The following is a 13,744-nucleotide window of genomic DNA, read 5'->3' on the forward strand; positions in this document are numbered from 1 at the left end:
GATTATGTTAAGGATTGTGTGAGTAGCAACTTAAAGACCAAGGCATTTATTTAGCTCACTAAAACAGGGGAAGAAAAGTGAGAATTAGGCAGGCATTTTCTAGTCCATTGCTACAAAACAAAGCAATCTTTTCTTTGACTATTATGTTCATACATGGCAATAATACTAGATAAATTGTAGGCATGGGGGGTTTTACATAAAGTCATGGTAATTAAAGTTTTATCCATATGGCACAGGCAGTAAATATTTTTGTTAATGAGCTTCAACATATTTTCCTGAAAATATAGAGATTCTCTTGTGTCTTGTTCAAAAGGTACCCTATAATACTGTTGACTTTCTCAGAGCCCCACCTAGAAAGCATAAGATCTGTTTGTTCTCCTTCTGAAGCTGAACAGTGTTGGTGGAAAATTTTCTGCTATTAGACACAAAACTGGAAAGACCTGAGGGTATAAAGCAATTGCATGTCATGCCCAAAATGTGTTACAGCAGTCTGTCACTTGCTGTAGGTTACCACAGCTGGATAAGAGAGCACAAGCCACCAGAAAAAATTAATTTGTCCCTTTCATTTCTTGACATCTGCTTTGCAGGGGTGTTGGAGAAGCCTACATGTAGACTTCACCAGTTTTCAACATCTGTTTTTCCCCCTGCTCCAGCTTCATTGGGAGAATTCTAATTTTGGCAAATTCTGGCTTCTTCAGACGTATCAAGGAAAAAAAGGGGCCATCACTTGGGGAGCACATCTGAGCTATGTTCTTTATTTATTGAAGGAGAGAATGATTGTTTACATTTCCTGAATACAAACTGAAGAATACTATAAGTTACAAATGCTCTGTTATTTATTTTAGGAAAATGCTAATTCAGGAATATGTTAATATAAGTGCTTTTTTTTTGGACAGTGGAAAACTAAAAGAGAAATAACATGTGGAGTCGAGCCATCAATGTAATGTGCCAAACATCTGAAAGGATGTCACAATTCATTTTATGATTCTTGACAAACACAGGATAAAAAAAAGATAGTCCCATGTGCCCCAGAGAGTACTTCCTTAATTCTAAATGCTGATTTTCAAATTTCTATCCTCAGTGTATTGCCAATATTGGAATCACAAGAGTGTTTCTTCAAAATCCTTTCTGTGCTGCAGAGAGAGTTCTGCCTTGAAAGCTGGATTCCACAAATCCAATCAGTTCTGGGAGAAAGACAGAATTGTAAAGTAAGTGTATGTGTAGCAAAAAAGCCAAACGTGAATAATAAACCTGTGTATCCCTATTCTTCAGAATAAGAAACTATAGAAAGGTTAAATTAAATGAACTTTGATATTCTTATAAGCATTTCATCATTTCACTGCAATTATTTTCTAAATCCATGGGGACAGATCTTTAGCTGTGGTTTGCTCCATGTTTCTTTTTTGTTGTACTTTCATTTCAGATCATAGTATACTATTATGCAATCAAGAAAAAAACCCAAGACGGTAATTTACATATTAGACTGAAAACTCCTACAGACAAGGAATTGTATTTTACTTGTTTACCTAATTTTATTTACATTTATATTTTAGTTTTGCATTCACTTCTGATCTGTATATGCAAGAACAATAAGACATTTATAGAATGATTTTACTGAGTCATGCAGAAAAAGTCTATTTTGCAGAATTTTGTGGGACCTAAGATTCAATAACCTCAATATTCTTCCTCACAATTGATTTGATAGATGAGGTTTAAGTGGGATTTTACTCATCTGGGGTGAGGAATACAGTATTAAACTCCATATGTATCCTAACATTGATTCTCAGGCCAAGCTGTTCACTATTGAGGCAATCTATTAAACACAGAAATTCCAAGTGAGCTGAGAAAGCAATTATTTTACTAAAATGTGCAAGAAATCTCACATTTCAGTACCTTATCTTTGAGAGTGCCTGAAGTTTCATAGAGAATCCACAGGGGACATACAAAAGAAATTTAAGATTTTATTGTTCTAGAAATAAAGGAAAGAGACATACATATGATTGCAGTAAGATTTAAATGTTAATTAATTTTATTTAATCTTATCTGAACGCATATTTCACACTGGAACTTTCTCAACATCATGCCTGAGATCCATTATCCATTTTTAAGTAAAAAACCAGTTAAAGTGAAAAAGAAATTAGAAACAAAACAATCTGTGCAGTGGTATTATTATTAACTGCTTCCCTATAATCTGGTTTGGCTTTCATGGAGGAAAGCACTAGATTTCTGCTATTTCTGGTATCAAATGTCTATGTTAAGCAAACAGTGGTTTTCCAGATAGAGATTAAAAGTCCTTTAGACTGTATTTAACACTATGCAATCCTTACTGAATTCCAGAAAAAGTCATGCTATTTCTGTCAGGATTGCTGAGTTTGATCTGATTACCTGCTACCTACCATCTCTCCTTTTGAGAATGGGAATTTCACTTTATTTTAGGCATCTAAATAAGGTACTGACTAGAAAATTAACTTCATATATTTATATGGAAATTAGAGAGTGGGAGAGGTCTCCAGAGGTGATTCAGACCTGTCTTGGGATCTTTGTTGCTCTTTGCTATACAGAGATCCCAGGATTCATATTTTTCTGTTGTTGTGCTGCTTAAGAGCCAACAAGCAAGAGGCCTGCTGCAGAGTTAGGTAAACTCTTGCTTGAATGACTTGGTCATGCCATCTTAAAGCAATTAGTGCTTCTTGATCAGCAGAAAGTACAGATTTCCCAATACATCCCTCAGATATTCACCATTAAGCTACTCCCTTTCATACATACTGAATATTTTGGGGTTAGGAAACGAGACAGGATTATGTCACATTGCATATACCAATAGTGAGTACAAAATTAGAATCTGGACAACCGAGTTTCAGAGTTTCATATTCTGTCCTGACAATTAGCATACATCTTTCCCTTCTGACATTTATCTTCTGATTATCACTACCAGTAGAAAAGAGGACTGATTGCCTTTGCCACAGTAGCCCTACACTGCACCTGGTTATTTTGCAGTCATTTGGGATGGGCAAATCCAATCCATCCATGCTGATGGTGAGGTCTGCAGTACTATCCTCACTGATGTGTTGCCCACATCAACCACATTCCCAAAGCCACAGTGTCCTTTTGTCCAACAGACACATCTCAGTTGGATGTGGTGTGAGAGAGCCTGGAGTGCACCAAAAGGCTGTACATGCTCTGACCAACTTGTGGTTATGAGATGGTTCTTCCTTTATAATCCCTCTCTGCCACCTCCCCTGCAGCCTCAGAACAAAATTCTGCTCTTTTTCCTTCTTCATCTGCTTCTTAGAGTACAGCTGTTCCTGGAGAAGCCTGATCCAGGGTAACACAGCTGCACCACATCAGACCCCACCTTGAACACAGCCATCTGTCAGAAGGATGGGACTTGATGGGATTTATATCACCATGCATGACCAGTAAAATGTTAACTCAATTTATTTTGATGGTAGGGTTTTCGTTCTGTCATTTTGCAGGCTATATGCTACACTTGTCCTGAACTCAAAACACAACAGATTATTTGCATCCACAGCGCTAAAAGTGCCAGTGTGTGTTATGAGGCACACCATATTGTCTGTCTCTCTCTCTGTCTGTCTGTCTGTGAGATCTGCACAAACACTTTAAGTCTAAGAATACATTTGACAGACATGAAACCAGTTTCCCTCTGGGCTGGCATCCCTCTGCACAAGGGAAAATGTGCAAAGAGTGCCCCAGTCCTCTAAGAAAAGAGATTTAACATCAAAGCATTTGAAACAATTGACAAAGAATCTGTTTTAAAGGCCACTTCAGCCTGAAAATAAAGAGCAAGCCAACCTGGGCATAAGTTAAAAGATGGGGCATTATGCCAGAAAAGAAAAGACAGTCTGCCTTGATTATAACTTAAAGTCATTTACTCCTTTAAAACACATCTTACGTGCAAAAGGAACCCAAATTCTAAATTTTCAGAAAGAGGAGCCAGAAACCCGAGGTGTGAATCTCCTCAGTCAATGTAAGATAGAAGTAAAGCAGACTTGACTCTACTTTCCACTGATAAGTAGTGGTGGGGACCAGTCATGTGCTACAAATGCTGGAGACTAGAAGTGCAAGAACTGCATGTCCTGGTGGATTGTTACCATACTGAGGTGTGATGGGTGATCAGCTGCTGCTCAGTTTCTGGCTTGCTTTTCTGTGACCATCTCCTGTCTGCTGGTGGTGTCAGACAACATTTATACCCCAAGCAAAGCCTGTCCCTTACCCTGCTGCTTCCCTCAGGCAAGGTAGCCAAGCACCTCAGGCTTCTGCAGCAGCTGGAGAGGTGGGGCACAGCAAAAATCTCTCCCAATCTATTTATATTACAAGATTCCTTCTTTAGATTCTTCTCTCCACAGGCCTTATTTGGTACCCAGGAGGACTTGCCAGACTCCTTTTTTTTCTGTGGATGTTTTGCAAATGAATTCCTGAGGCTGTAGTCTGAGCTGCACAGGGTTACTATAGAATCATGTAATCATTAAGATTGGAAAAGATCTCTAAGATCCCCAAGTTCAACCATCAACTGTTAAATCACACACCTTCAAAAGCCTGGAAAACAGTGAGATCTCTACATGCAAATATCAGGGGGACTTCATGGGGAGGAATTGTTCACATCTATGCTTTGTGTAGAAGCTGAAAAGAAACTGTCATTTGCACAGCATTTATATGTGAAAAGAAACACTTCGTATGCCCAAGAGTGAATGGACATCTATTGAATTTAAGCAGTTAAAGAATTGTCTCCCTGGAGGGATAAAAGGAATAAACTGAATTGACAGATGCATCAGCCCATTTGTGAATTTCATTGAATATTGCACTGTTGGAGTAGGCAGAGCTGTTGTTGTGGTCCTGCATGAAGGATTCTGTAGAAGAGCTCAATATTATTGTGACTACCGAGGACCTTTTCTTGTACCCACTCTGAATCTAACACACATTTTACTGTGGATCTGGAAAGAAATAATGAAGATATTTTATTACGTTCAGAACTTGCTTCAAACTGAATTTCAACATCTACCATAGGTACATAAATCGTAAGGTTGGGAAAACAAAGGTAGAATAATGAGACAGCAACATTCATTGCCACTTCCATAAATGGTGTCAGCTGTAGAAAATGTTGAACGTGACTCTTGCTTGGTTAGAGGACACATTTTTTTAACAGATCCCTTATATTATGTTTGAATTTCAGAGCAATATATATCTGTTTTTCTTTTAGTGAGATTAATGCATTTCTTGTTTTAGTGAGCATCTATGTGCCTAGGTAAGATGTTAAAGCATTGAGAAGATCTCAAGCTTTTCGTGTACTGTTTTTGTTAGGCTTGCTAAGACATAAACATTTAATTTCTTGTGTAAATTTGAGCTGATGTCTTCAAAAATATTGCCAATGGCTGCAATTGGATTCAAGATTTGCTAATCAGCCAACTGTTAACTCTTAAAGACTGTATTTAAGTTAGAAACTGAAAATGAACTGTACTTTTTGAGAAACTTTATGATGTTTATATTGAGCTATCCTCTCAAATGACTTCAAAGAAGTAAGAATCAATTCAAGAGGAGAAGTTCTAAGCGAAAGAAATTTTTACAACTATTGTCTAATTATGAAATCTTGTTCACTTGCATTCGCTGTCAGGAAACTTCAATTGTCTTGTCTTGTTTTTTCATTGGTATGTTTGAATTATGGTCTTCCAGTTTATAAATGAGAGCATTTCATTTCTTTCAGTGGTAAAGCAACTGTAATATGTGGAAACAGCATTCTGCTACTGATTTTGCCCATCAAAAAAGAACTTCCAGGCTTCTGCAAAAGTGATTGTTCACTAAGTCACTGTCTCTGGTGTCTGCCATACTTCATGTCTCCAGGTACTTGCTTCTTTTCCTTGTGTTCCCAAACATAATAACTATGTGGAGAATTTCAGTGGTTTATGTGCCACTCACTCTCTGGAAGCTACTGTTACATGGATTATAACTATTTGTTTAAAATTGTAACTTTTTGGTATTATATGGAGAATATTTGCTGATCTTTTTTTTCTACATGACAGCATGAGGAGCATATGAATGTTTAATTTCACCTTTTTTCTTCAAAGCCTCTGGTTGAAAAATATTGACAGGTAATGTCTGTTGTCTTTCTTGACTCTCCAAAACTTTCTGACACAACTTTTAGAGCCCTTGCAGAATGTAAACTTTTGAAGGTCAGCATTGAAGGTTAGTATAATGATCAAAAATTATTAGGATTATGTATTTTTACAATTCATTCAGATAATGTGAAGTTTTCAGCTGATTTCAGTGGGTATTTGGATCATGCTCTTAATGTATGTCAGATGTGTAACTTGCATCTTAAATATTTCAACAGGGAATAACCAAAATGCTGATTTAAGTTTCAAGCTGATGAGTAAATGCTGCCCATACATGAGGCACACATTCATGTGGTCGATTGCCAGTGGATTACAGAGGTTGGTATTAAGATGATTTCACCATTGAAGCATATTCTCGTACTGAATATGGCAGGCTGCACAAGGTACTAGATCACATCAGATTTCTTTAACCATTGCAAAGGGGTTGTGCTGAAGTTAATTTTACTTTTAATACGTCCTGTTAACACATCTTACAGTTTTAAAAATAAATTCTTAGAATCTAAGTATAGATATCATAATATTTTGAAAAATATTTTTTACATGTAGTTTTGTTCCTGTATGTTTTCAAAATTCCATTCATTGTTACTCCGGTTCAAGCAAAAAAAAATTAATTGTTGATGAAATGTCACTTAATAACCATGACAAATTATAGTGCTGGAATGTGGCTATGAAGGAGAATATGATAACCAAAGACAATTTTCACAATTCCATTGTCACAATTCTCTTGAAACTTGGATATTATTTAATTTTGTGAATATTGAAGTAATGCTTTATTACTGTCTAATACTAAGAAATAAATAAAATTGACAATTTTTTACAATTATCAAGAAAACATGGTAATGTATCTAGAGAAAGAATATATTTTGTAGAAACAAAGACAAATGGAAGGAGTTCCAAAGCTGCACATTTGATCCCTCTTTTGTGGTACAATGATAGAATCAAGGGTGAGAGAGAATGGGGAAGGCAAAGTTTATAAACGTTTCAAATTTAAAAGACCTATAAAATAATACAAAGAAGTTGAAATTGCTGTTGTACCTAAAGTTTCTGACACCCTGAGAAGTTTCAGGGATTCTGCTCTAAAGTGTAATGAAAGCTTTTTTTGTGCCTGTTGGTGTATAAAAATCTGATAATATTGCCTGTAGGAGCCCTGAAAAGTGCTGGAGCAATACCACATTACCCTGTTGGTAGTTTAGCTGGGCAGGTGGGACAGCTGCCTGCATTTTCTGGTTTAACCTTTAGCAGGCTGGGTTTTCCAGTCTGTCAGCCAAATCATGGGCTGTGAATGTGTTTGCACGTGTCTACTGCTTCTACTGCTAAAGAATGGCTGGATTATCCTAACAAAAATTGTTAAGCACTAGTAAGGGTATTGTAGAAATCCAGTCTTATTTTATTGCTTTTCCAGACACTTTCTAGTGTTTCAGCATTAACAAAGTTACAGATTTTAACATATTTAAACTCATTGGTGTGTTGACCCTGGGCTCCAGGTGCCCAGGGATGGGGAATGGGGATTTCAAATCTACCAAATCAGAGTCCCTAAATTATAGGAAATGACTACATGTGAAAACTGAAGAAAGAAAATAAATAGATAATGATTTTTAGAATGATTTTAAAAGATGGGAGTGAAAACATCTGTTTTTTCTGTGTCTAAAAATGGACACAGGTAATGTAGTGGCTCATTTCCCTGGCACATTATTCCAGTTTAGGAATGATGGCACTCTTGTCCTCATGTATGATAAAGCAGTGTATGGCCTGCGTTGTCACATAGTTGATCAGCTGTGTGTTCATGCCTTGATTATTTAAAAAGTTATAATGTGGCCATTTCAGCTCTCAAGCTGTGTGGTTACAGAATATTAACCTTTTAAATTCAGTTGACTTTGTTGCCAGGCTCGGCATTCCTTATGGACTTTATGAAAGTTGGTTATTTTGAAGTTGCATTTCTTGAATTTATCTGTTCTCTTGAATGACAATCAACTGCACTGTGAAATAACACCCAAACTGTCACAGTGGTTGAATTATTGCAGGGTGACTTTATGAATTCTAGCTTCTACTGTAGCTTGCAGTCACACAATGAGGCCCTCTTCAGGTTATCAGTTCATTAGTAGCACTGGGACTTTGGGATTTGCAGTGATTCTTTGTGCTGCAACAAACTGTACAAGCCAAAATATGATTCTATCCTACAGAATTCTGGGATTAATTTTTTATTCATCAGGGAACACAAAAAAAATTCTGGGAATGCATTGAAAAGCTAATTGTACAGTAATGTTAAACATACCAGAGATCTGAACTGTATTGAAACATCTGTAGTTTTGAAAGACCTGTAGTCAGGTCTACAAATCTCTCAATTTGGCTGAAAGCTTTTCTATCTACTTCATTTTTATAACCTCTGTGTGTGTTATAAGTTAGCTATGTGCAAGATATGCAATTGATTGAGTGAAACACTCTGAGGAAGAACTCAGGTTAACTCCTCATGCAGGGTACAGAACTACTATTGCACACAAATGCTGCTGGTGACTTTTGCTGCTGCTGTGCTTGAAGATCATTTTTCCTTAAAGTTATTTCAGTTCCTTAAATTAAAAAAATATATTAGTACAAATGAAATGTTTAAACAAGTTCTAATTTTTTCTAGATTTGATTCCCAAGCTCTGTCATTTGGAGTGGTGATCATTTCTGAGTGCTGGAACTAATGGAAATTCTCATTATCGCCAACAGACTTTTTTTCAGAAAGCTCAGTTTTTCAGGCATTCCAAAGAGCAGCATCTTTCTAATTATGCAATTAGTTATTCTGACTCTTTTGGGGGTTTAAAGGTCTAGTTTAAAAATGCCATCATTAATTTTTTCTTACCTTCAATGTTGGCTCCTGAATGCAAATTGCATATTGACTTGTACAGATTAGGAAAACTAGTGATTATAAATATTGCTTACATTTATCTTTTGGGGTCAGTGATGGAGTGTAAGTGTAAGGCCATTTATTTGTACAAGGTGCTTCAGGAGTTAAGCTAAGAGAGCTGAGTGTTAGCTCCAACAGAGGCACTGCTCTCCATTGTGGTCTAGAAAACAATTGCCAATGAAAGAATTACTAACAAGGTATCTTCAATATGTCAAGCTGCTAAAGCTGGAAAGCAAAAAACAAAAGCACTGAGGGGAGTCAGGTTAAACATTGGCAGGTCCTGCCTTGTGAAAGCTGTTACTTTTACTTTTGGGACAAACTCTTTGCACTGAACACAGAAAAAACTAAGAAAGTCCTTGTCAAGAAAACTTTCCATAGAGACTACTCACTCAGTCACTGTCCAGACACAATTCTGACTGAGAACTTCATTATTTGGCTGTAACACAAAGTTTGTGGAAAAAAAAAAATTAGAACATGAAAAAAATTATAATGCCTGTATCTTTTATGGAGGCCAGAAAGTGAAAAAAACTTACACTAAATAAAGAGGGTTAGGGAATCCAAGAAGACTTCACTTAATGTGCTCATTTAAAATATCACAAAATTATATCTGAATGAAATTTATGCTGCCTTGAATTTAGTCCCACAATGTTACAACAAAAATGTTTTCTTTCTCTTTTCTTGCCACAGCTAGCCTTTTAAAATGCTGTGTTTCTTCTTACTCTAGTTTTCACATAGCACAACCCATGACCTTGGCAACAAACCAAGCTTTTTTGCTTACTCTGTCTTGCTAGGGCTTGCAGTTTTCTCTCTCCCACAAGACAGGTAAATTGAGCATTTTAATTTTTGTAATTTCTGAGAGCTATGGTAGGAAAAAAACTGGTTTTAGCTGTTTGCTGTATTTAAGCATGTAAAATCTATGCACATACAAAATAAATACATTAAATATTAAATACATTCCTAGTCTTAAAACTTTACTTGATAAAAGGAAACGTATCAGTCTGCTCTGTAATAAGCTACTATTTGTATGCTTTGGGTTTATATTATACATTTTATTAGCATATAGAGGAAGTCATACTATGATCTCTATCAACTTAGGCTAAGTATTGGTTTGAAAATGCAACAGAGGGCACAGTTTTTCATGTACAGTAATCAACACTGTGTTGATTGTATTGAATAAAGAAAAATTGTAAAGCTCATGTGCTTTCCAGCAGTCTGTGCTGTGGATCTCTCTTGCTTTTCCTGTCTTGCTGTTTAGTGTTTAAAACTTAGAAGGTGCAACTTAGATTTGCACTACAAAAGAGAATTTTCCTTTTTGTTTTTTCAAATGACAGCAGAATCCTGCCCTTCAAAGCAGAGCAAACTTTCTTGCAGTAAGGATTGACATATACTTAAGGGACACATAGTGGAGAAAAGATACACTAGAGCCATATTTTCTGATATATTTGTGTCTCAGGTATGACTGACTTAATCAAAATGGAAATTTTTCCCTCAGTGTTAGTGCCTTTCTCTTCTGTTGCTTCTTCAAACATAAACATTAAAAGTCTAATGTTTGGAGGAGTTTATTATACTTATCCTGAGCCTACTTCTCAACTGAAAATTGGAAATGGAATGAAAGTAATCACTGCATATGTTCAGAGTTTGATATTGCATAGAAAGTTGTACATCTTGCATGAAAAAAATATGCCTAGGGAAACGTGTGAACACTAGCTAGAAAAAGGGAATTAATTCATATAATGTTTAAGTTGCATGTTGCTTAAGTGCCTTGCTAAATAAGACCATTAACAAAACCAAATATGCAATGAAAAGGAAGTGAACTTCAAGCATATGAGGAACTGGTGGCATAATGAAGTTTCTGTACTTTTCTCATTAGGGCTTTGACTATATTGCTCTTACTCTCAGAAAATACATAACATTAAATTAAAACCCCACACAATTACATTTTAAATAATATTTTTTTCACTCTGATTTTAGCATTCATCCTTTTACATTTCAGAAAATATTTCCTTTATTCAAAAATTTTTTTAAACAACACACACTTTTAGAGTGTCAGTAATTTTTTATAGTAGAAGGACATCTGGTTTTGTCATTCTTGAAGTACTCAAGATTAGTTTCTTAAAATTCTAGAAAACTTAAAAGAATCTTAGAAATGAAAATATTTGAGACATTTCTTTAAAAAAATAAAGCAAGAATGCAATGACAGAGCAAAGATTTTGAGTTCTTTGAAAGAAAAATAGTTTAAAATCCTTGTGAAGATTCTCTTGTTTCTACCTATCCTTCCGTCCTTCATTGTTTTGCCTCACATTCTGCTCCTCTTAACTCCTTGCAATAAGGACTATAGTGTTTTAAATTGTGAGTATGGTGAATGTGTGCATGAATGCGGAGGTAACATTACAAAAATTTTAGATAACACTCTAAAATTATTTACAATACATGCAAGAGATCTGAGCTTCTATTACAGAGATGGTAAAGTCAGCACTTAGGACCAAAATCTGTCTGTCTTAGGAAAGCAGAGTCGCTGGAACTGCTTCCATGAATTAGAGAAGCAGTTCTAGTCACAAATTTTATTCTTACACTCTCCATATGTTTGTTAAAATGTCTTATTTCTCCCCAGTGTCTACATGACAAGGTTCTGGCAGCTTTGCTCCAAGGGTGATTTTGAGAGCCTGCAGCTGCCCCGCTTCCCTCCTTCCAACACAAGCTGCTGATGCATATGGCCTGGACCACCCATATTCGTGGGACATTAGGAAAGTAATTTGGTACAAAAGTATTAGGACATTTGAAGAAAATGTCTTTAATCAAGCAGGATCTAGACAGAAAAACATAGCAAAGAATAATAAAATAAGCTTAGTTGACTCCTGAGTTACATAAAGCATCTAGGAACTAAAACAGCCCTGACACAGGCTCAGGCAAGCTTAATGGAGAAGCTTAACATCAGGGGTGAGTTATATGCAGTGTAATAATGAGAAAGAAAAAAATAGCCTGAAACATAAAAAGTAGGTACGATACTTCAAAAATAGGAACAATCCTGAATCACTTCTGAAATCAAGGATAAAAGGATGTACAAAGTACACAGAAAATATTCTCTGCTTCACCACTTTCTTCTGCAGTGACTGCAGTCATGGAAGTACAGTTTGTGGTAATTGGGATGGGGCTGTGGCTGAGCCTCATCCCCAGTGGGCACAGCTGTGAGAAGCAGGTGAGCGGCATTGACTGCAATGAGCTATGGAGTGCCCAGGGGCACTGACCAACCACCAAAGGGAACAGAGGGCACACAGGTGTAAAGCATGTAAGATGAAGAATAGAAAAAGGTTGAGCTAAAGAATGAGAAAAGCAGATGCTTGAAGCCTTCTGGAATGGTGTTACTCTGTATGGGCTGATGCTTGAAGCTTTCTGATATTGTATGGTGATGCTTTGTGTGTTGTGGCTGTCTCAACTGCAGTGTGTCCTGTGACACTGTCATGCATGAAATTTTCTGCTATAATTATTTAAGGCCCCATTCCCTCTTTGGGATGAGTTGCTGGTGTGTGCGTGTAGCTGCTGTTTGAAGTTGGGAATGCTTTGCAATCACTGGGTACTCCAGAGTAGAGGTTATATGAATGAGTAAGCACTTAGCTCCATTTTCACTTCTTATGTGTTAATGATCTTCAAATCCTGACTGGTCCTGAAGGCCAGGCTGCAACATAAATATTTACTAATATTTTAACAATGAGTTTCTAAACAGGGGAAGAAAACCCTGCCCAAACAAAAATGGCATTTTGACTTTCTACAATAATATAGAGGAATTTTTTAGCACTCTTAGTGGGATTCTGAATCTGCAGTGACTTGAACCCATAGTCTGGCTTTGCTTTTTAGTCTGTTAGAAAATTAGGCCATTAGGACTGAGGAATAGCCTTGTAACAGTTAAGAAAAAGATATCATTGGGTCTAATAGATACAACCAGCTACAGACAGCAAATTAATTATTTGCACTTGATTTCCAAAGGAAAGGATGTGACAAATTCCACACATTCCTAAGGCAAGGAAAAGAAAAAGTATATTAAAGTGGGCTCCAAATTCCAACTTGTTTAGAAGACTGGAGAAAGAGAGCATTTAATCTGGAGACTTAAAAACTTAATGCTACAAAAAATAGGAAATACTAAGAGTCATTATGATCAATGCCAGATGTGCCAGCACCTGGAGCCCCAATGCAAATCAGCTGCAATTAAAAGTACTCAGCAATGTGGAAAATCAGGCTTGATGTTGTTACAGGATATTTTGTCACAATGGAATCCCTGTCAGCTGGACTGTTTCAAGAAACATTGGCAATCATAGTTCGTAAACTATGACCTGGTCTAACCACAAATGGTGTTAGGTATGGAAATTGAATTTTATGGCATGCATTATACAGTGGAATTTCTACGCTGCAAGAGAAAAATGTCCCTACAGTGCCTGAAAACAGGTCTGGCCCGCCATCATATTAGCTCAGGTATTAGAAACAATACAGCTACGTTTGCTTACCCATTTCCCAGAGGTTTTTTACTATGTGAATCTGAACTTTGTCCTGACACATATGTATTTTTAATAGCAAAATGAATCTGCATGGTAGGAATTGCTTTTTTCTCTTCTAGTGTTCAATTCATGACACTGGTGCCTGACTGTGGCTAATCTGCGCAGAAATCTGGGCATTTTAGATGATAAATTAAGTAATTTAATAGTAAATGGCTCAGGCATAGATGGTGGGAGACACCTCT

General features: G+C 36.5%; 1 protein-coding gene across 1 annotated transcript in view; it reads left to right on the forward strand.

Moving 5' to 3' along the window:
• FBXL13 (F-box and leucine rich repeat protein 13) overlaps positions 1-13,744 on the forward strand; it is a 62,619-nt gene that overhangs the window by 30,635 nt on the left and 18,240 nt on the right. The window contains 4 exon segments of the mRNA XM_030960841.1: positions 5,363-5,451; positions 6,081-6,198; positions 6,347-6,408; positions 6,411-6,511. Of these exon segments, the coding sequence (XP_030816701.1) occupies positions 5,363-5,451; positions 6,081-6,198; positions 6,347-6,408; positions 6,411-6,511 (370 nt within the window).

This window comes from Camarhynchus parvulus, chromosome 1A (assembly GCF_901933205.1).
Source record: "Camarhynchus parvulus chromosome 1A, STF_HiC, whole genome shotgun sequence".
NCBI classification, from domain to species: domain Eukaryota; kingdom Metazoa; phylum Chordata; class Aves; order Passeriformes; family Thraupidae; genus Camarhynchus; species Camarhynchus parvulus.